General features: G+C 38.8%; 2 protein-coding genes across 3 annotated transcripts in view; both read left to right on the top strand.

Annotated features, from left to right (window-relative positions):
• Positions 1–21,967, top strand: part of eif2ak3 (eukaryotic translation initiation factor 2 alpha kinase 3) — a 31,645-nt gene extending 9,678 nt beyond the window's left edge. Inside the window, exons 2-17 of the mRNA XM_039672462.2 lie at positions 5,500–5,629; positions 11,628–11,822; positions 11,948–12,078; positions 12,290–12,584; positions 12,672–12,837; positions 13,326–13,466; positions 13,552–13,674; positions 13,766–13,992; positions 14,093–14,205; positions 15,319–15,441; positions 15,532–15,681; positions 16,439–17,126; positions 17,211–17,384; positions 17,509–17,610; positions 18,054–18,116; positions 20,036–21,967. Of these exons, the coding sequence (XP_039528396.2) occupies positions 5,500–5,629; positions 11,628–11,822; positions 11,948–12,078; positions 12,290–12,584; positions 12,672–12,837; positions 13,326–13,466; positions 13,552–13,674; positions 13,766–13,992; positions 14,093–14,205; positions 15,319–15,441; positions 15,532–15,681; positions 16,439–17,126; positions 17,211–17,384; positions 17,509–17,610; positions 18,054–18,116; positions 20,036–20,215 (3,001 nt within the window). The 3' untranslated portion in view covers positions 20,216–21,967. The remainder of the gene's footprint in view (positions 1–5,499; positions 5,630–11,627; positions 11,823–11,947; positions 12,079–12,289; positions 12,585–12,671; positions 12,838–13,325; positions 13,467–13,551; positions 13,675–13,765; positions 13,993–14,092; positions 14,206–15,318; positions 15,442–15,531; positions 15,682–16,438; positions 17,127–17,210; positions 17,385–17,508; positions 17,611–18,053; positions 18,117–20,035) is intronic.
• Positions 21,968–22,530: 563 nt separating this feature from the next.
• Positions 22,531–23,167, top strand: part of atrn (attractin) — a 61,363-nt gene continuing 60,726 nt past the window's right edge. For both annotated transcript variants that reach the window (XM_039672461.2, XM_039672460.2), the window contains exon 1: positions 22,531–23,001. In XM_039672461.2, the coding sequence (XP_039528395.2) occupies positions 22,739–23,001 (263 nt within the window). In that variant the 5' untranslated portion in view covers positions 22,531–22,738. The remainder of the gene's footprint in view (positions 23,002–23,167) is intronic.

Here is a 23,167-nt window from a genome sequence, read left to right as displayed (position 1 = left end):
GTAAACTAAAATGGCTTGGTTCCCAATATTTTTCGAATATCACGTGTTGCTGCAGAAGAAAAAAATCAATGCATGTGTTTGGAAAGACCAACGTTGAGTAAATTTATTGGGTGATCTATGGCTTTGAATGCTGCATGGTCATCTCTTTTTAAATGTTATTTTTTATTTTTATCTTTCTGGTCATCTCTCTCTTCTACATAAGCACTTTTATTGTTATTAGTGCTTGACGACGTGTATTTTTCAATAACTGCTATATTGGTGTGTAGCTGAAACAATTGCAGATAGCGGGGGACCACCATTAACTGCACACCTTTATCTTACTAATTTATCACACAACCATAAATAACCCACACAACTAACTCGCTTTAACATGGCAAATTACCATGTAGAGCCCTATGATTTCTGTGATGCAGAAAACGGACCGAATTCAGTCAACAAATGTGTCAATTTTTGGATGAATAAATCAAAAGTAGGGCTGTACGATAAATCTAATCACTTCACTATATGGACTAGTCTGTGAATATTAAAGCTAAAAATATTGCTATTGAATCTGAAGTCTGCTTTTTTTCGTGAATGAGCGCCACAATTTCGTTTACTACACACTTACTGAAGCTCGCGTGATGCTGGTGGAGTTTCCAGCGTCTGCCGTCTCGCTATACGAGGACCTGAACTTCATCTGCAGAGCTGGTCTTAGAGTCCTCTTAGCTGCATTTCGCCATTTTATTTGATCAAATCATTTGACATCATGTCATATAAACTCAGAGGTCTTCACAACAACCCCTCAAAATCAAAAAAAAGTTTGGTTTAACTGCAAGAAATTTCAACAGAAATAGAATCCTTATGCACAGTAGAGTGTACTTCAAGTAATAATAATAATAATGCAGTTTATTAAAACGCACTGAAACTAAGGTCTTAATACTACCCACTTAAATTAAAATTAAAATTTGATGAAATTATGAAATAAATATTACTATTCCACTGTAGAATGTATTCTTACAGTTGGAGTAATAATAACAATATCATTTAATAAATAATTTTAAATGATAACACACACACGTTTTCATGTTTTAAATGGTAACTTAAAGGACTTATTACATTTTTAATTTGGTTACATTTTAAAATATGAACTAGTGTTAGTTTTATAAATTAATTTTATTACACCATTGTTTTGAAGTAAATTTGTATTTGTTTTATTTATTACTCTGTACTACAGTAAAATAAGGCACTATCCTATATATACTGTAAAGGTCCAATCATAAAAATATAAAAGTATTGTGAATGTGATATACATCAAAACCGCCAGATTCTTAAAAAAATAATACGGTGATGCACGTTTTTGGTCATACCTCCCCCAGCATTATACCGCATATCCAACAAGCCATACACACACACTACTTTTTTGTTTTCTTTTCTTGTGGTGTTGAAGGGCTGAATGTTCTAGTGAGTCTGTTTCTCGCTTTTGAGATTTACGGACATGGACATCATGATTGTGTACTGCGGATGTTGCTTGGGGAAGATGGTACCTTGAAATGCATTGCAGAATACTTTGTGTAAGACTCCGATCTCTGCATGATACTGCAGTGCTATATTTTATTGTGTGCTAACTCGAGCAGAAAATCACTTTCGCTTGGAAAACTCAGTAGATACTGTAGTCTTTGCCTCTTCAGAGACATTCAACAGTGCCTACATACAGATCATATGCATGTGCAAAATGCAATATAAACTTGACTGTGATGGTTTTAACTCTTCTAGATCTTTAACAACATTGTATTTTTTTTTTTTTTTTTACTTTTCAATTTTTCACCTTTCTGTCCATGAATAAAGTGGCCAGCTGGTGCAGTTATACATTATAACAAACAAACATACAATATCAGCCAGTTGTCTTCATGTTACAGGAAAAGGCAATCTAAAATGTACTCACCCTCGTGTTATGCAAACCTGTATGATTTTTCTCCTTCTGCAGAACACAAAAGGAGATATTGGGCAGAGTGTCAACTGGATTTTAGATGTTAAGTGAAAGAGGGGAGGGGGCACTTATTTCAGTCTGTTCTTCTCTCAAAGCTATCGTGTGGGTTTGGGATATCAAAGGTGCGGTCACACAAACCTCTGCAAAAATGTTGTGATTTGTCAATAGTGTATGAATGCAGTCACTTCCAAACCAAGCGAGTTGTTATTATTTAACGTCAAAAACGTAAAGTTAAACTAAACTAAGCAAAAAAACAAAGTTCTTGCATTCATGCAATCAAATGGGAAATTCATGTGAGGGCTGTTCCCGGTCGCATGAATTCCTATTGAAATTACTTCATTTTGCATGCTCAATTTCGCAAAGGAATATGTCACCATGACCTTAAAGAAAATGCACAAGTCATGAATGATTTTGGTTTCTTTTTGGAGCTTGATAAGCATCAGTCACCATTCACTCTTTTTGTATGAACAATAGCAGCCTGGGCACATTTTTAAATATCTTCTTTTGTGTTCCACAGAAGACAGCAAGTCATAGGGGTTTGAATGGCACAAAGATTTTACATTTTCGGAGTAAACTGTTGCTTGAATCACATTATTGTATGATTCATTGCTGTATCAGGTTTCTGCATATTGTCTTGCCAAACAATTGTCTGCACAAAGTCCTTTACTTTGTTAAGCTGTCATGAATTCTGCGGCTTCTCCGCAGGGGTGCGCCTCTGTTTTCACAACTTGACCACGTGCTCCCCATGCTCCCATTGTGCATGTGTGTGTTTTGCAGTGGTACTTGCTAACTCACACTTAGCTGATAAGACCTGCTTGCTGTGGCATGGTTACAGTGGGCTTTTTATGTCCATTGGCTGGTGTTTTTTTGTTAAGGAGTGGTTTCTGATTGAAAGTGCAGCAACACATCTAATCTCTGATTGGCTGAAGGGAGGAGGAAACCCTCATATGATTGGACCAAACCCCTCAGATACCCTAGTCGTTTCTTTTTTTTTTTCTTCTTCTTCCATGCAGTCTGTTTACATCAGGTCTGCCTTGAGATTCTCTTGACTTACTCTGAGAGAGAGAGGCGAGAGAGTAAGTGAGAGTGAGAGGGAGGGATCACAGGTGTATGGAAGCACACTTGAGTATCTGTTTGTGTAAGTGCAAAGTGTTAAACAGCATGACAGAAATAATGTTGAGAGAGTGTCATTTGTGAGCATTCAGGCTTTTAAAATTCTACAAGATAAAGTGAAGCTCTTCTCACAGTTTAAATGCTGACTTTTTCTCTTTTTTTACCGGTTTGATAGATTTATTTAAAAAAAAAAAATCCTTATTTAATTGAAAATTGTAGTGTTGTTTATATATTGACGATTTACATTATGCAAGTGTTTCTTTATTTAACACCATTGCCTTTCCCTGCTCACTGTCATAAATATGCCGGTTGAGTGGAAACTCCTGTGACTGAAACAGATAAATAGTACAGAATCAGGTATGCCTAATATATAAAATGAAGATGTGCGAGTGCAGTACAATACAATATAAGATATAAATAGGAAGTAAAACTGAACAGAAATTAAAATGAAGTGGTGGGAAAAAACTTTCTGTTAGCTGGAGTTACATCTCATGGCACTTTTTATGCAGTTTATGTTACAATATTGTCTGAATTGGTGTCAGGCAAACTATTGAGTTGTCAATTGTTTTACAATTTTTCTTTTTAACTCTGTTTTAGTCCCTTGTTCTCCCATTTAATTTTTCCTAAGGTTAAACAGCCTGTGGAATACATTACTCTTTGATCTCATCCAGAAAATGGGATTTGCTATTCTTCCTTTACCACTCCTCTCTCTCTCTCTCTCTCTCTCCCTCTCTCTCACGCTCTCTCTGTCTCTGTTTTTTCTTTCCCTCAATCACTCTTTTGGCTGGGTGGGACTGGTGTAGTGTCCTCATTCATTCTCACAATGCCCACTGCTTAGCAACAACCAATCAGCCCTCATATTTTTGGAGGGGCCCTCCAGCCAATCAGGAGTGCTGTGCTATAGCATTTTCTCATCCTCAATCCTATTGGAGAATGAGAACAAATGTTGTTGGCCCAGGGCACTGGGATGAGCAGAACTGAAGTGCCCTTAAATTTTGACCTCATCAGTGTTGATGTCTGGAGGGATGTGTTAACTCTCTTAGACTTACTTGATCAAAGTGACTCCGTCATTCTTAGTCCTGCTCTCTACCCTTGCTCCGGCCCATTAAAAAGTTCCCTGGCACTTTAACCATGAAGTGTTCTGTGTTGCCATCAGTTCTTGTTAGCTTTTACATCAAGTACAAGAAAAAAAAGTTAGTGATAATCGTTTAATCAGCCAGTTTATTGCACATTAATAAAAGCTATACATGTCCTAATTTAACTCAGGCCTAGTGGAAAGTCCTGTGATTGAACATAAATAGTACTGAAACCGGTATGCCTAATATATAAAATGAAGATGTGCGAGTGCAGTACAATAAAATAAGACATAAATAGAAAGTTAAACTGAACAGAAATTAAAATGAAATGGAAATGCAAAGGTGGCAAAATCAGAAAATGATGAGAAATCCCTCCCTGTTGTGGAGAGCATAAGTTTAGATGTCGAAGACCTGTCTCTAAAACCAAACCAGGCCTAAAAAACACTAATAATTTAAAGGGTTAGTTCACCCAAAAATGAAAATTGTCATTAATGACTCACCCTCATGTCATTCCAAGCTTGTAAGACTTCGGAACACAGTTTAAGATATTTTAGATTTAGTCCGAGAGCTTTCTGTCCCTCCTTTGGATATGTATGTACAGTATACTGTCCTTGTCCATAAAGGAAGTAAAGAAGACATCATCAAAGTAGACCATGTGACACCAGAGGTTAGTTAGAATGTTCTGAAGCATCAGAAATACATGCGGCTTGACAACAGAACCGGACGATAATGTAATGCTGAATAAAGTCGTAGTTTTTTTTTTTTTTTTTTTTTTTTTTGGACCAAAATGTATTTCCGATGCTTCAGAACATTCTAACTAACCCACTGATGTCACATGGACTACTTTGATGATGTCTTTTCTTCCTTTCTGGACAAGGACAGTATACCGCACATACATAGCCAAAGGAGGGACAGAAAGCTCTCGGACTAAATCTAAAATATCTTAAACTGTGTTACGAAAATGAATGGAGGTCTTACGGGCTTGGAACAACATGAGGGTGAGTCATTGAGACTAACCTTTTAAATTACACTGTTACATGTAATATTTAGCCAATTTCAAAGTGAATTTCCATTCTTCACACTTAACACTTTAAAGGACAATTTGAAGGATTTAAAGTGATTTTATTTTTGTGTTTTATAATTTATTGGCTGAATATAACCTTGCATTAGTCATAATTTAAAAGCGGGCATATACTTACAACTTCCTATACTTCTAATAATCTCTACCTCAAGTGCAAGCTTGAATATGAAGGCAGTAGGGAAAGGTCTTGTGAACCGTATAGAGTGATGGAAACCCTCTTCACTGTACAGTATATGAACCTGTGTTTATTATGTGCTTGACAGGGCTCTGGTGATCATTAGCACACTGGATGGAAGAATTGCAGCTCTGGATCCTTTAAACCAGGGACGCAAACAGTGGGACCTGGACGTGGGCTCTGGCTGTCTAGTGTCCTCTAGCCTCAGCAAACCAGAGGTATTGCACAACATTTCTCACAGCCTTTAACTCTTTCCCCACCATTGATGGAAATTTCCATCATTTATGACATAACGCTTCCCCACCTTTGACAGATTTTTCCAGCTTTGTAGTCTTTAAAATAAAAAAATGGTTTTCTTAGCTTATTGTTGATCAAATATATTGTTGATACAAATATATATATATTTTTTTTAAGAAGAGGCTTTTCTATGGGTCTTAAAAGGTCTCAAGTAGTCTTATTTCACCATTACACAATATATTTGAGGGTCCAAGCACCAATGATGCAGAAACCTTATTGTGTTTGTACTGATTTTCTTTAAGTGTTTCTCCCATAATCCTTGAGTCAAGCTCTACAAAACATATCTCTCTGCAACAGTGTGATCCATTGCTTGAAGTTAAAAACTGCAGGGTTCCCACGGGGCATTAACTTGTTCTCCATGTGTACAGGAGGACTTTATTCGGAGCAAACATGCTTAGTTTCAGGAATTTCTGACGCTTGGTTGGCCAACAGCAAATTCTAAACTATTAGCCCTGAAAGATGGAGGCTGTGATATTAATGCTGTTTTTAGTTTTTGAAAGTCAGTTGTCCATTTTGATGTGCGTGTTGCTTTTACCTGTTTCATTTAAACCCTAACGTTCAGTGAAGATTCATGGGCTTTCCTCTAAGAATCACATAAGATACATTTCAGTTTGATCGCTAATCATCCACATGGGCCATTAGTGCTTAGAGTGCTTAGATGATTGCCGCTTGCAGCTACAGTAGATTTGTTCATGTTTTAGGTATAAACTCACTTAATTTTGATAGATTTTACAAACAACAAGACTTCATATTTGATAGTATTTTGTATTTTGCATTTGTATCTTGATGTAAGAATCTTTAGACAGATGGCTGGAAAACAAGACAAAAATAAAGAGGTAGAATATCGCTTTAAGTACAGCAAGTTATTTTCATATTCTAGTGGTTGGAAGCAAATCAAAATGTTTGTATTTAATTCAACTAATGGATATCTGTTGGAAGCTGAATTAAAAACTCTGAAATACAATACTAATACAACTAGACATTTAATTCAGAGAACATATTGACATATTGTGTTTCCTTCGATTTCAAATCAATTCAGTGTCTTGAAGTCCTAAATTTACCTTTATAAAACCTGCAGAAATCCTGTTGGTTGGATGCTAAACTCTTTCTTGTAGTATTTTGCACAGTGATGCAAAAATATGAAGGTTTTCTGCCCGAACATGCAAACCACACATATTATTCTGTTGTTCCTAAGATTTTGTGTGTGTGTCTGTGTGTGAAAAGGCGATGTTTGTTTGAACCTCTTTACCCCAGAAGAGAATGAGACATGGCCCAAAGGAAATTGGACCTGAAACAAGTTACATACACACTCATGCGCACACACACACACACACACACATAGATCACAGACTCGTACTCACTAGAGACTGAAAACTTGCCTGGAGGAAGAGCGTTTGGCAGCGAGGCACTTATGCGCCTGTGCGCATGCACACATTTATACAAACACACTGAGAAAACATTAGCGCTGCACTTACAGGCTTCATTGGGCATCTTATAATTTGACATTTTTACATTGTTACACATTAGTTTGATCCATGCTACTAATTTGCAGTGTCAAAGGATGTCTCATGTTTGTTTTTGTTTGTTTTTTCTCCTCTCTCTTTACTTCCGCTGTGTGTGTGTGTGTGGGTATAATTGTGTTGACCCCCTGTCTGGTTTGGTGGTAACCTGAAATCCCTGGCTGCTGTGGGAGCAGCTTCTCCATTGGCTAGAATCTTCCTCTCCCCTCCCCTTTTACCTCGGGTGCCTAGCAACCAGCCATTCTGATTGGCTGAAGCAGTGCCTTGCAAGGCACTCTGCTCAGTGATTAGAGCAGTCTGCCCCTTTTTGATTGGCCCTCGCCATGGCACCAGTAGGAAGCAGTCACCTATAGCATGCCTCAACAGTAGGAGAGAGGCCAGAAGTAAACAGCATTGTCTGCAGAAACACGCTGTCACAACACAAGGGGGAGGTGTGATAGAGAGTAAGAGAAGGATGAGAGGAATGAGGAAGAGAGAGAGATAGAGATGGAGAGATATGGGTGGGGGGTCGGGGGAGGGGGGTTGAGAGGATACTCATGCTGGTGGTGTGACTCATGCTGAGAGGATTGAAGAATGAGGTAATGCCTTATGTGTGGGATGATGTCATCCATAAGAATGTCCCCCCCCCCCCCATCCCTACAAACACATACACCCCCTCTCATCTATTAATCTTTTGAGTGAACAGTTGTAATTAATGCATGTTGATCTAATGAGACAAAAAGCTGGTATTTCTGCACACTATTCAATGAACAACAGCAGCACAGCATAATTTTATTGACACTGTGTCGGACTTGTGCTGTAGACAAACCTCAGAAAAGTTCATAACATCAATAGAACCTTCTAAAAAAATAGGCCAGGTCACATTTCACACCATTAAGAAAACCATCCCATCAAATTCATATCACTGTAATGTTTTACTACAGTACAGTTTCTGGTTTACTGTAAACAGGTAAATGGTTTAGTCTTTATAATAAATATATTTTGTTGTGATGCTTGATTTTGATTGTTCGACAAATGTAGGATGTGCAATTTATTTTTCAGTAAGTTGAAGTTTCTTGTCTGTCAACTGCATTACAGTTCTGTATCACTTCACCAAAATATTTCAGTTATTTCAAAGGCCATTTAAAGATGTTTACCAATCAAATATGGCAAACAAAAGGATAAAAATTACAATGTCCATGGTTTCCTTATTAAATTACCATCATGTATATATATTCATTTGTTCATTAGTCATATAATTGCATTTCAAACAGTATTTTTCAAACTGTTTTTCCTCAACAGTACAATAATGTGTGAGCACAGTTCTTTGAAGTGTCATTTTGGTGCTGCTCTTTTGCTTTCTTTTTGAGTATGTCAGTGATGTCAACTTCTGCAAAATAATACCAAAACAGGATCAACAGTTTCACAGAAATGTTGCTTAGTGCTAAAGAGAATTTTCCTTCAGGTGTTTTTAAAAGATTTTAATAGATTTTTAGAACAAAGGTTTTTGATTTCATTAAAATAAGGTCTGTTAACATATTCTCATGAGAAAATGTAACTATTTTACTAGTTTTTATATGAATTTGTACGATGTCATTTGTATGTAAATATGCGTTGTTGTTTTTAAGGTTCAACCCTAAAATGAACCCTCAGTGGAGCGAAAATCGCCGGTGAATGAGATTGTTTGAATGCATATTATGAAGTTGCCACCAGTTTGCCAAAATGTCCAAATAATTTAGTTTGCGAAAATGTCCAAATAATTTAGTTCAAATAATGTTAACCACACAGACCATATAGTCTTTAATTGAAAACCTTGATTCTGAAAACCCATTGATTCCAGGTTGCCCTACACATTGACGTGACGTCACAACTGAACAACTCAATAACTCAATTCTTTCTTGACGGCATGTCATCTGTAAGTGTGTTTATTTGATTTTAAACTATATGGAGGGTGTACTAAAGTGATTTTGGAGTGTGAAATGATATGTTGTGTTTGTGGGACTATGTGTGTGTGGGAGATGGAGAGATTAGCGTTGAACAGGGAAGAGAGAGGGGATTGCGCCTAGCTTGATGTAATGCTATGTGTCAGACTCAGTGGAGCGCTATCATCTGTGGGAGGTCATGGAGTACAGAGGGATATCCTGCCTACATAGACGCGCTTCATACTCAAACCTGCTGTGATCCCTTAAGACAAGGGCAGACTGCCTTTAGCTAAGTCTCTCAAATTGAATGTGTCAAACAAGATTCCAGAAGTCATTGCCCACAGCTGAACTGAGTATTTGATTTCATGTTGGGCTGCTACAGGGTCCAGTCTGATATAATGTTGTCTCTGTTTTCTGCCCCTACATTCCCTAGTCATTAATGGGATCATAACAGCAGAGGTGACCAGATGTTTGCTGAATGAAAATGATGGCAAAATGCATTGCTTAATTTGAAAGAAATTAAAGACTGTGGTTTTCGCTCAATGTGTGTGCATTCTGTGAATATATATATATATATACTGTGTATATATATATATATATATATATATATATATATATTTTAGAGATGGGCATATATTAATTGTTTTAATCTAGATTAATCTCACTGTAATCTTGAAATTAATCTGAAAATATCAAGGTGAAAGTCATCATATAGCTTGTGTAGTATAGACCCAGCTCCCAACCCAACTTTGAGAATAGATTAAAGGCGATATTTTTTTTTTATCGCCCAATAAGTTGATTTATTGATTTATTAAAGGGGATTTTAAATGAAATTCACCAGCAGTCAACACCAAATTTGCCATTAAAGTCCAGACAAGATCTTTTTTTCAAGCCAGATATTCCCCATCAGAGAGGGCATTTTCAATACTGGCCTACCAGCAAGCATCCAGTGCATGAAAAAAATAAAATAAAATAGATTCGTTACGTTTCCAAAGTGGGAGGCTTTTTACTGTAGCTTTACATTTGTTTAAATACCACATCGCAGTGCACACTTACATCAGATACTATTAAATTACACTCATTATAAAAAGCAGCCTTAACCTTTTACATTTATAGCTTTTAGTTAAGTGGTTTAAATGATGTACTTCCTTTCATGCAAGTCATAATATCTCCTTGTGTAAAAAGTAATGTGCAGAATAGTCACTTAATTTCATGCTCTTCAAGGCTTTCTGGAATCTTTACAAACATATAGTTATATTCCGTTACATTGAAAGTAAATTAATATTTAATAATAAAATATAACATTCAAAAAGAAAAACATTTCAATAATATTTACTTCAACTCTGTCAATTCCAAAGGGTGTCTTTGCAGAGTAACTAATGATGTACTTCTTCATTACATTAACGAACTGTTCCACACATTTTTTTGGTGAAAAGCCAATCTTTCTTTCAAATAAATGCCATTTTTTAAAGTTCATTATTTTATCCAATGTAATGGCTGACATTTTTATTTTATATTAATTATTAAAATGAATCAATCGAGACAAACTAATCCATTTATTTTTTGCCCTACATGCACGTTTTGATAGATCTATCATTTTGTGTAGCTGACACTGTAGATTTTCAGAAGAGCTCTGTTGCAGCTAATGAAATTAATGAAGTTCTGGACATCGTCTGGGGTTAAATTCTTGCTCTTCTAATTGATTTGCTTTAATTGTTCATTGATTTAGGATGTAATTAGGCTGAGGATGATTGAAGTCTCGCCCAGCGTGAAGATCCTGTAGAGCTGAAGATCAGGCAAATAGATCACGTTAGGGATTAACTCAGTGTAGCACAGTGATGAGTCATCATTGCAGCACAGACACCACACACTCTTTAAACCTCTTACCCTCAGTACCACTGCAAGCTCTTTACAAGCCCCGCCCACCTAGACATGATGGACAGATGAGCTAATCTTTTTAGTTCTCAGCCAATCACAGTGATTGTTTTCATTCTCAAGGTGCTTGCTTTCTCAAAGTGGTTTAGCTTCCTATTGGGCCATACCAGGTATCAAGGTTAGATTAAGTGCAACAGGAAGTTGGTGATCTCACCCCCCCCACCCCCACCCCATTTAAGCTGAGATCACTTTTTGGATTAGGGTCAGTTACATTTATCCTTATATAATGGCCTTTTTCTCTTTATTGGTGTGTGTTCAGGACACTTTTGCCCAATTGTCCATGTTTATCCTTTAAGGACATCTAGGATTGTGTAACTCTTCGGAGAGCAGACAGAGTGCCAAATGTTAATGGCATACAGCGTGATACTACCACACACAGACTCAAAGCTGATTGGTCAGAGTTTCAGTGTTGTCTGTCCCCTTGTCTCTATCCATCATGGTCTGCTCATTGTACCCACCTTGGGTACAATAAGGTGAAATCAATCATGTGCCACTTCAGCTAATTTACTTAAATAATCTGATCAAAAATAATACAACTCTTATGACCTTTTTCTGTTCCTCAGATTTTTGGGAACAAGATGTTCATTCCCTCTCTGGACGGAGCTCTGTTTCAGTGGAACAGGGACAGGGAGAGTATGGAGGCTGTTCCCTTCAGTGTCGAGTCCTTGCTGGACTCCTCGTTCCGCATCGGAGAAGACACTGTGCTTGTAGGGGGCAAGTCCCTCACCACGTATGGCCTTGGTGCACACAGTGGCAAGGTAACTCAAACAGTTGTTTTTTAGAATAATAAATGATTGATGTGCTGTTGTGGCACTCTGCAAACTCTTTTATCATATTGTAGTATTGGTTGTCCGCTTTAACCTCCCTCTCTCTTCCTCTGTAGTTAAAGTATATTTGTTCAGCGGTGGGCTGCAGTCGGTGGGGGGACGAGGAAGGAGAGCCAGAGGACGTACTGTTACTCCAGAGAACACAGAAAACTGTCAGAGCCGTGAGGCCTCGCAACGGGTTTGAGAAGTAAGAAATACCCGCAGGCTTTGGCTTCTGTTGAGCGCTTCATGTGACCTTGCTTTTGGTCTTACAAATGAAACGGAGGTAGATTAGATGCAGAGTACGCTGGGCTGTATCAACATTGCACAGCTTGGCAGCTTAATGTTGGAAAAACAATTGTAGAATAATAGTCATCCCTGTAAAATGCCAATTGTTTTCTGTTTTCTCTTCCTCTTAGATGGAACTTCAGTGTGGGAAACTTTGAGCTGAAGTATGTCCCTGAGATTCAGTCCAACCTCAACTTCCTGGAGGGGGAGGCGTCTAATGGGGAGACATGGCGTGATGTCAGACGTGAAGCACAGCGTGTCATCCAGGAGGAGACGGACACTCAAACCAAAAATCATGCTAATACGCATCCGCACTCGCACACTCAGGTAGAGGGCTTAGACCTGGTCATTAAAGTCTCTGTGCCGGACTGGAAAGTCATGGCCTTCAGCACCAAAACGGAAGGACAGCTGATCTGGGAGCATCAGGTATCACGGCTCAACCCATTAGGTTACTTTTTTTGAGTTTTAGGTGAAACAAATCCACAATTCCTAATTTCTCTCTCCTCTCTGAAGTTTTGCACACCCATTGCATCTGCGTGGCTGGTAGGAGGGGGGAAGGTAACGCCCATTAGCCTGTTTGATGACACCTCGTATAACTCCCACACCGACACCGAGGCTCGGGAGGATGATGACATCATAGAGGAGGCCCGCGGGGCCACAGAGTCCAGCGTTTACCTGGGTAACATGCACTTGGCGGTTGTTTTACAAACATGAATGTGTAAGAAACCCTGTTTACATCTGGTATTGAAACTGGTTTCGGCTGAATCGATCAAAAGTAGTCAGGTCTAAATACACATGTATACGGTATCCCAAATGTTTTTGTGATTCACTCAAGTTACGTTTGGAGGTGGTCAATGCTAATTCGTCCTGAGCAGCAGGAAAGAACCACCTACTGGACTGTTAATCAACCGTTATTATTAAAAACGGGCTGTAACTTTTGCTTTTAAAGAAAGGATCTGTTCACTCAAAAAGCTTTAAATGTAGTCATTACACTGTTGAAATAATAAGCATTCTGCTCAATGCACAAAGGGAATTGTGTACTCTACTGTTCAAAAATGTTGGGTCATCATGTAAATAAATACCAGGTGTAAACGACAATCTTTCGTGAGAAATAGAGACATGTACTGTAATGTGAATCTAAAATGTGTTTTCTCTTTCCATTTAAAGGGATGTTTCAGGGTCAGCTGTACCTCCAGTCTTCTGTGAGAATCTCAGAGAAGTTTCCTTCGAAGGCCAAAGCTCTAAACGGCTGGAACGGTGACACTGACATGATGCCGCCACCTATAGTCAAATGGAAACCCCTCATCCGTGAGTATATTACACCAAATACACACACAAGTACGTACTAAAGCTTGTGTGATGTTGTGAATAACACTAGTTCCTTTTCTCCTAGACTCTCCTTCCCGTACTCCAGTCCTGGTGGGCTCTGAGGAGTTTGATAAATGTCTGAATAATGATAAATTTTCCCATGAGGAGTACAGTAATGGAGCCCTGTCAATACTGCAGTACCCGTATGGTAAGAACAACTGTCCTTCAGGTCATTTTCAGGTCACATGTGGTTTGAGAGAATTTGAACTCATCACCCTAATCTCTGTTTCTCAATGTAGATAATGGATACTACTTTCCATATAGCGCTCGTTATCGTAACCGGCGTGATTCAACGGCAGTGAGTGTTCTACTGAAGAAAGATGGAGATGGGTCACCGGTGAGAAGGAAAGACCCTGTGCTGCTACTGCCGTGGTGGAAGGAGATTCTGGGTACCATCATTTTCTGCATCGCTGCCACCACCTACATCGTCCGCAAGTTCTTCCACCCGCCCACAACATACGCACGGGTAAACATGAACATGGACACAAATGATCTCATGCTTATTATTGTGTCAAATTAATATTAAAAGTCATGCATTTTGCTCTGTTCTTAATTCATCTGTGCAGCAACGTAAGGAGTCTGAGACACAGTGTCAAACTGACAACAAGTTTGAACTGGATGTTACAGAGCCCAAAGAAGTTGTCATCACAGAGACGCGTCCTTGTGAATATGTTTCTAGGTAATTGAGCATAAACTTTGAATTTCATATTGATGTTAATATTGATTTAGGGTTTAACAGTTTAGGAGGGTTAATTATTATTTCTGTTAGTTGTTTTTGGCAATTTAATCAATTAAAGCGTTAGTTCACCCCAAAAAAGAATAAAAATTCATTGGTCACTCGCGTTGTTTTAAGACTTTTGTTCATCTTCAAAACACAAATGAAGATATTTTTAATTAAATCTGAGAGATTTCTGTCCCTCCATTGACAGTCCATGCATCTACCACTTTCAAAAAGTTCATAATATTGTAAAATTAATCCATATGAATTGAGCAATTTAGTCTACATTTTCTGAAGAGACTCAATCGCTTTATATGATGAGCAGATTTATTTTAGTCGTTTATTCACACGTAAACATTGATCTTCATTTGTGTTTCCAAATGAACAAAGTTATTACAGCTTTAGAACGAAATGAGGGTGAGTAAGTGATGAGGGTGAGTAAGTTGCTCAAACGCATTGCATTTTCATTTGGTGCTGCTGGAAATGACAGACTTTACCTTTAAATGATGGTTACAAATGCTTCAGTCAGACCTACAGTTTGAGTTCCCTTTTTAAATAAGGAAATTCAAACCCATTTTTTAAAATAGATTACACTTGTTTGCACATGGCACATTAGAGACTTGCAGTTGCTGAATGTGGAATGCACAGATGGCATCGTGATCATATTTTACTTTTAAATTCCCAGGGCTAAATGCACAGCTATTATGACTCAAGTGCTCTTCCTGTGCGATTTATTTGTTGTTTGTGTTTAATTTGTTTTCAAGTGGACTTGCTGCTTGTCTTTGTTTGGTTTTATTTGTATGATATTTGTATTTTTGAAATTGAATTTTTGCCTTGAAAATAGCCTTGGATGGCTGCTGACATGGCACTAAATAAAACATCTGATTCGGTTTTCAAGTGACATTTTAAATGACTAATTATTTAGTTTTATTGTTTTAATCTCTGTGTGCTCTGATGTTGTCGACACGAACAGCGCTGTTTTATTGCACAACATGCCGTTGTCCTTTTCAATTGGTGCTTTAGATCAGTAGAACATTGATTCACAGCTGATTTGGGTTTGTTTGTGTTTATCAGATACTTGACAGACTTTGAGCCAGTTCAGTGTTTGGGACGTGGTGGATTTGGTGTCGTGTTTGAGGCGCGCAACAAGGTGGATGACTGCAACTACGCCATCAAGAGGATCCGCCTACCCAACAAGTAACAGTCGACACAAAACTTTAACGCTCCATAAAAAGCATGATACAGGTGTCTGTATGTTTGTGTTTAACGCTGTGATTGTGATTGTAGGGAGTTGGCTCGTGAGAAGGTCATGCGAGAAGTAAAGGCTCTAGCTAAGCTGGAACACCAAGGCATCATCCGTTATTTTAACGCTTGGCAGGAGAGTCCGCCCCAGGGCTGGCAGGAGGACATGGACAAACGCTGGCTCAAAGACGCCAGGTGTGCAGAATGTTCTTGAACATAAATACATTTGTGATAAATACAGGGTTGTCGCGGTCATGGATAGCCAGAGATATTTTAAAAATATGATTTCTGGACCTGTTAAAATAATGAAAACTATTCTAGTAAATGTAGATTTAATTTGTTTTTTGGATCTAAAATGTTTAATTAATCATGAGTATTTAGAGATACTGCAGTCTATTGAATGAATTTTCAAAATGGGAAAATTCATTGAAATGCATCAGAAAAGCATACATTTAAAATAATTTGTATTCAATTTAAAATAAAGTTGCAGCTGCTCCTTAGTGCACAGTGCTCATGTGAATGACACAAGCTTGCAACATTTTCTGGTCACTTTCATTTACATGTTTACAGTAGTTTTTGTATGTAAATAAATATCTGTTGCTCTGTCTGGCTATCATCTATATTTCTGTGTAACTATGTCTGTTATTGGTTTGACTTTCTGTGTCTTTCCAAGTATTATTATTATTATACTGGTAACTAACTATCTATTATTTGTATGTCTGTCTTTCTAACTCTAATATTTCTTTGTCTATCTATCTATTGTCTCTCTATCTATCAATCTGTCTGTCTATTATTTGTCTGACTGTCTCTCTGTTGCCTGTCTGTAACTTGATTATCTGTCCTTTATGTCATTAATCTAATTAAATGATTTATTTTTATTATAAATATAAATCAGTGTATTTTAGTGAAGCAAGGACATTAATGGGAATGTTTTTTGTTTTGTTTTTCTCAGTACTGCTGACTGGTTACTGAGTTCTCCTGACCACATGGAGGCATTCTCAGTCAAGGTTCCTGTGGCCACTCCATCTCCAGTGGACTCCTCATGCGTGTGTGCGGCCGGTGGGGACACGAGTCTGTGCATCGGGGATCAGGTGTGTGTGGAAGGCCAGGGACCGGACAGTATGATGTCAGAGCGTGACAGCCAGGCCGACCCAGAGGCTGTCCTGGAGGTCTCGGATTCCCCCCACTCTTTTGAGCTCTGCCCTCCCCGCACAGTTGCTCACGGCGACTGCACTTCTTCCTCCTTCGATATAGTTTTTGAGGACTCAGGCTGTGAACACCAGGACAATGACAGTGACCTCAGCGGAAGTACACCTGTGCCACCTGCGTGCCTTTCACAGTCTGGCTCCAAAACCCAGCGTAGTTCATCAGTGGGACAACCCTCTAACTTGTCATTAAGGCCCACCTCTCTGAGCCTGGCCCCCAGCACCCCCTGCCCCGTCACGCGGCCCCCGCTCACACCTAAGGTCTACTTGTACATTCAGATGCAGCTGTGCAGGAAAGAGAATCTGAAAGACTGGATGGCGCAGAGGTGTTTGCCTGAGCTCAGGGAGCACAGTCAGTGTCTGGATATCTTCCTGCAGATCGCAGAAGCTGTGGATTTCCTGCATGGCAAAGGACTTATGCACAGAGATCTTAAGGTAGAATGCTGAAATGTAATGTGATTGCAGTGAGGGATTTCCCTTTGCAAACTGCTTTTTCACTTCATTCTCTTTCTCTCTCAGCCATCCAATATCTTCTTCACAATGGATGACGTGGTGAAGGTGGGAGACTTCGGATTGGTCACTGCTATGGATCAGGAGGAAGACGATGAGGAGCTGAGTAACCTCACACCAATGCCAATGTATGCCCGTCACACTGGCCAAGTGGGCACCAAACTCTACATGAGCCCTGAACAGGTCAGTTCCAGTCACTACTATACACAATTTAAACTTAAGGGCAACGATCATTAAAACGATCAGATTTCTACTTAGCAGAATATTTTTCCCCCTTTCTCATCTCTTCCATTTTCCCCCTCTTTAGCTGTCTGGGAATTCTTATTCTCACAAGGTGGACATTTATTCACTTGGCCTGATTCTTTTTGAGCTTCTCTGTCCATTCCGCACCCAGATGGAGAGAGTCAGGGTAAGACCGCATACCATTCGAACACTACCATTCAAAAGTTTGGGGTTGGTAGTATTTTATGATTTTGAAGGAAGTCTAATGCTCTCCTAGGCTGCATTTAATTTTTAAGAACCTATTTAGAAAAAAAAAATAATACTGTGAAATATTACAATTTATTTAAAATAACCCTTTTTTATTTTGAGTAATTTATTCCTGTGATGGCAAAGCTGCTATTACTCCAGTCTTCAGTGTCACACGATCCTTCATAAATCATTCAAATATTCAGATTTCTTATTATTATTTGAAATAGAAATATTTTGTAACATTATTTAGTCACTTTTTATCAATTTAATGAATCCTTACTGAATAAAAGTATTAATTTCTGTAAAAAATTAAATGAATTTCTATAAAATAGATTATGTAATTATATTGTACTGATTGGTAAACATCTCGCTTTCTTTCAGACTCTCACAGAGGTCAGAGCCCTACAGTTTCCTGCTGCTTTCTGTAAGGCCAATGTTCTGGAAGTAAGTTTGTGTGCCTATACTTCTGGGTATTTTGCAATGGAGGTGGAGTGGGAGTGACCATACAATTGGGAAATCTGAAAGATGAACAACACTTCTAGTGCCCCCTATAGGAGCAAGGTTACAATTACAACATCAACATGTCCAGCCTAATGTTTGTTTGCATTTACACAGCAGCAGAACGCAGTCGTCAGACCTGTTTTAGCACACTAAATTTAGAATGTTAAATCAGTTGTATTTAAAGCGTACCACAATGCATGCACACGTGTTTAAAAGCAGCTTCATACAATGTTTTGTCTTAAAGGTGCTGAATGTAATGGTTTTGACTGTACTAAAGCATAAAAATGCCATATGTTTGCAGAGATAATAGGAAATGTGCTCCGTTCATACACTTGTTCTCTGAAAAACAATTCTACAGCCAGTTATTCTACTTTGAAATGTGCGTTCGATGTCGGGATGTCTGTTTTGGTATGTGTGATCCTGCCACTGCCAATTTACCCTATAGAATTTTCGACACCCCAGTTTGGCACATAACAGGCAGCCATGGAAGCCAGCAAACGAACTGAGTCAGAGATACAGATTCTACTTGACCTAAAAAGCCTTGTCATCCGTCCATCTAAAAAAAGCTATAAGACCATAGGCATATTAAACACAGATAAATCAACTCATCAACTTAGTGTAAAGCCCAATTTATACTTATGCGTATAGTTCCCTGACGTGCTTCTCTCCAAAAATTTAACAATGCGTCAATTCTATGCATACCGCAAGCGCTGTGATTGGTCTTCTAGAACCGCTCCCCAGCTTTCACATGCTCCCTCTGCATGTGTAATTGCACGTCAACACAGACAACGATGCAGAAGTATAAATGAAAACCAACGCGAACGCGTAGTCTATAGCGTAGAGGCTCCGGCGTAGCTCCGACGCAGAAGTACATTATAAATCAGCCTTAAGGCTCCTCACCTTCCATTGTCAAATGTACTCACTCCCGGTTGTGTGTCCTCAATTTTGTAACCCTTGTGAGCATTGAGTCAGAAAGACTGGTTTCCCCCACCCCTCCTTCTCAAATATTTGGAATGTTAACCACTAGCTGTCTATATTACATACTTGCATACATTTTTTGGCCCCACAGAGTGTTTGAAGACCCCTATAAAAAATGAACAGAACTATAAACATTATATAATTAATAAAAACTGGGAGTGTTGATATAGGTAAATTAAGACATTTCAAGAACTTCAATAAAAAACAATAGTTTTTTCAATGTTTTTCTAGCATGCATATATGTAAGCAATAAGGTACTCGAGGCAAGTTCTGTATCGTGAATAAGTAACAGCTGAAGGGCGATGTTAGGCACGACGCGAAGCGGATTGCCTGCAACCCCTTCAGCCGTTACTTATTTATGATACAGCACTTGCCTCAAGTACCTTATTGCTTTTATAAAACGGTTGCCACACAATATTAAAGTAAAAAACAACAACAATGTATTAGTGCAACTTTCTTGAAGTAAAATCACTAAAAGCCTTCCTTCCGCTAGAAAAAATAGTCCATGAGTGTGAACAGCAACACGTTCCAATGTGTAAAATGCATGAAAACTCAAATAAAAACAGAGATCAATAGAACCGTTGGGTGAAGCGGTCATAGCAGTGTTTTATCGTGAATAAAGCACAGCTCTTGACCAATCAGAATCAAGGATTCGAACTAACCGTTTTATAAATATGCGCATATATATATATAACTTAATTTTTTATTGATATTATATTACTAATATATATATATATATATATATATATGTATCCAGTGGTCCCTTTTGTAGTGTGCCGAGGCCCCCTAGTGTAAGCTGTAGTTGTCAATCAGTCACTTTATAAATGATATATTATTAGGATTTTTTCCACACACTAATATCATTGTATCTGTTTGTGTTTCAGGCACAGATGGTGCGCTGTATGCTGTCCCGAGTGCCCGCGGAACGCCCCGAGGCGTCAGAAATCACAGAGGCCCCTTTATTCCAGGAGTTGGAGATGCCCTGCAGAATCCGACCACGCACTCGAACGTACAGCGCGTCGTCTGCTGGACGGCCGTCAAGACAGATATCCTCATCAAACTAGAACTCCCACTCAAAGACACACATACTGTACCTCGTCTGCAGGATGACAAACACAACCAGTCACCACCTCTTGCAACGCACATTCAGATAAACCCAACAAAATCAAGATCTCATTAAGATCATTCCACAAACCTCGACAATTGGAATCACACACATCGTAAACATAAATGAAATTGCTGCCCACTGTGGTTTTTGTGCCAAGTGCGTTCAATAATTAAGAAAAAGGCCCCATTGCATTTCTTTCAACTCAGTCAACCAATCCCATGATTCCATGCGACAGATGCATTTTAACACACCCACGCACACACACTAGAAGGAGAGTTGTTGTTTTTCCAGTGCTGACGAATGCTAATGAGTGACCTGCCTTCGGAAGCCGTTCACTCTGCATGTCTTAAACGGGAAGTTGTGTGACGCGTGCTTTCCTTTCCAAGCGGGAAATTGTACGAGTTCTTTCTCTCCTCTAATGTAAATAGGCTGAAATACCAAGCAAGAGAGGCTTTGTGTGCTTTAAAGGTGCTCGTTCAAGACCGAACGCACAAGTTCAGAGGCATTATAGCCACTCGCTGATACAGTGTTAGTGGCTAATGTGCATATTACTTGATGAACATGAGTCTGCATATGAGTGGATGTGGAAATGTTCAAACTGCCTTTAAGCTGGACTTTGAGACACGAATGACATGTTAGTGATGGTCAGTATGAGACTTAGAATGGAGACTTTAAAAAAAATCATTCTGTAAAATACTTCATGTCAGTAGCACCCAGAAAGGTAGTTTACTGGGTCATTTTGAAAAAAAAAAAAAAAAAAATCTGAATAAGAAAGAAGTGCTTTGACTAATCACACAATAAGAAAGGATACAACTTCGACCAAAAATTCAGCACACACCCTTAATTGTAACATATCAGGTAATTACTGATTGTATGATTTTTCTTACCAATTTTGATTATTAGAGGGAGTGAGTTTTCTTTTGTATATGATGGATTTTTCTGTATAGTGACCACTTTTTATGACTTTTTTCAACTTCTATGGACGTTTTTCCTAAGAACTGTTGTCAAAGTTTGAGAGAATGGCGATAGTGGATTGTGGTGACGGATTGGATCTCTGGTTGCGTTGAAGAGCACCGGGTGCCTCTGCACCTTCAGGAGCAGCTTATGTATGTATGTGAATACTGGTGCGTTTCCTGAACAGGCCATATGCTGCAGAACGGATTTGAGATTATGACCTTTGACCCTTAAGCACGAGGACTGCGTCCTGTGATCCACGTCAGGGACCGCTTTGTGAACCCTTCACCTTTTAACATATATCTGTGAACCTGACCCAGTGAAGACAGCAAGGAATGCTGATCCTGTTCAGATCACTGTGGCAAATCCTTCCAACAGATCTTTCCCCATCTAATAATTCTCCTCAGTCTTTGGATTAAATTCATTTTATTGATTGAACGTTTTATTGACGTTTCATTATTGTTAATTTAGCGTTTGGTTTTGGCCGTTTCAGTTTGTCCAATGTTCTTCAGATGTTTTTTTTCTTTTCTGTGACTGTTGAAATCCCGGTTTCATGCTCTTTAGCCGAGCCATGTCTCCTGCCGTTTATGTAAATATGTTTGTTTTTATTTATGTCAACTATAAAAATCAATCCGTTGGATTGGTTGAGGTATAAATAAGGTATATGAATGCACTTCATCCAGTGGAGTGCGTTGAAATATTGTGACTTCTTACAAGTCAATAATGTAATAAACGTTCTATGATGTTTGTAAAAGTGTTTTGTTTGTTTTTTCTAAAAAAAAAAAAAATCTAACATGAATATACACTAAGTTTTAGTTGCACTTTGCTATGATTGAATGCCTCTGAATTTAGTCCAGGTTTCAAGCTATAAATCTAAAACCATTGTTCTTAAATTGTTCTTAAACTTTCATAATACATGTGAATACCAAAAAGTGCCACAGGGGAACGCTGTTTAACTATATATATTTTTACAGACACATTTTATTTATTTATTTATTTATTTTTGTCTACACCAGAATTGTTGAAATGAACCTTATCACAAACAATTCGCATTTAATATAACTTAAGTGTTTTAGAAAGAGCTGTAGAGAATTATGCTTACTTTTTTATTTGATGTAGCAACCACGTATGATCCCACACAGAATAAACTCAATACTACTGCATTATACTCACCTTTTATCATATTGCTTTATTTGTGTAATATTCCATATTATTTTAATTGTTCATATTTTTTTATTTTTTTTGTTCTCTTGATCCAGTTGTCATAATTACTTTGTTAAACCCCGCGCTCCTTATCAATCAATGCGCACTTCCGCATGTCGTCAGTTCCGGGTGTCAATATGCGTCTAGGCACTGCAGCGATAAGCATCGGTAAAATGTGAACAAGAAAAAAAAGAGAAAAAATCAGCCTCCAAAGAAACCACGGCCAGCCGACAGCATCGACGATACTGCTATCCTTTGTCTCTCACCATCCGCTAGTCACTAGCAGCGGATTCGTCACCGTCTGTCAGCCGTTTCTGTGGGAATGGCCGCGGAGGTTCGGAGGGCCCTTGGCCGGGGCTGGTGTCTCTCACACGGCCTGCCTCGCTTAGGCCTTCACGGCACCGTTCTGCGATCTATTCTCATCATCACAGCCCTGAGCGGACTGGTACGTCTGCCCGCGGCCACGGAGGCGAAGGAGTGTGATAAGCCGTGCTTGAACGGCCAGTGTAACACTGCCAGCGGCGTGTGTGTATGCGAGCCGGGATGGGTCGGGGAGCAGTGCCAGCACTGCGGCGGCCGCTTCAGGTGAGACACAAACGGTTCTTATTCACAGTCGAATACGTGAAGTACAACCAAAACACTGTAACTTTTGTCAGGGACTAGTTCATCAATGAAATATTAACCAGCGTATCATGAAGGCTCATGTTAAGGAATTACGAAGATAAACAACCTGCGCTGTTTGGAATCTGAT

This window comes from Pimephales promelas, chromosome 11, assembly GCF_988280905.1.
Source record: "Pimephales promelas chromosome 11, fPimPro1.hap1.1, whole genome shotgun sequence".
Lineage (NCBI taxonomy): Eukaryota > Metazoa > Chordata > Actinopteri > Cypriniformes > Leuciscidae > Pimephales > Pimephales promelas.
This window is presented reverse-complemented; position numbering and strand designations above follow the sequence as displayed.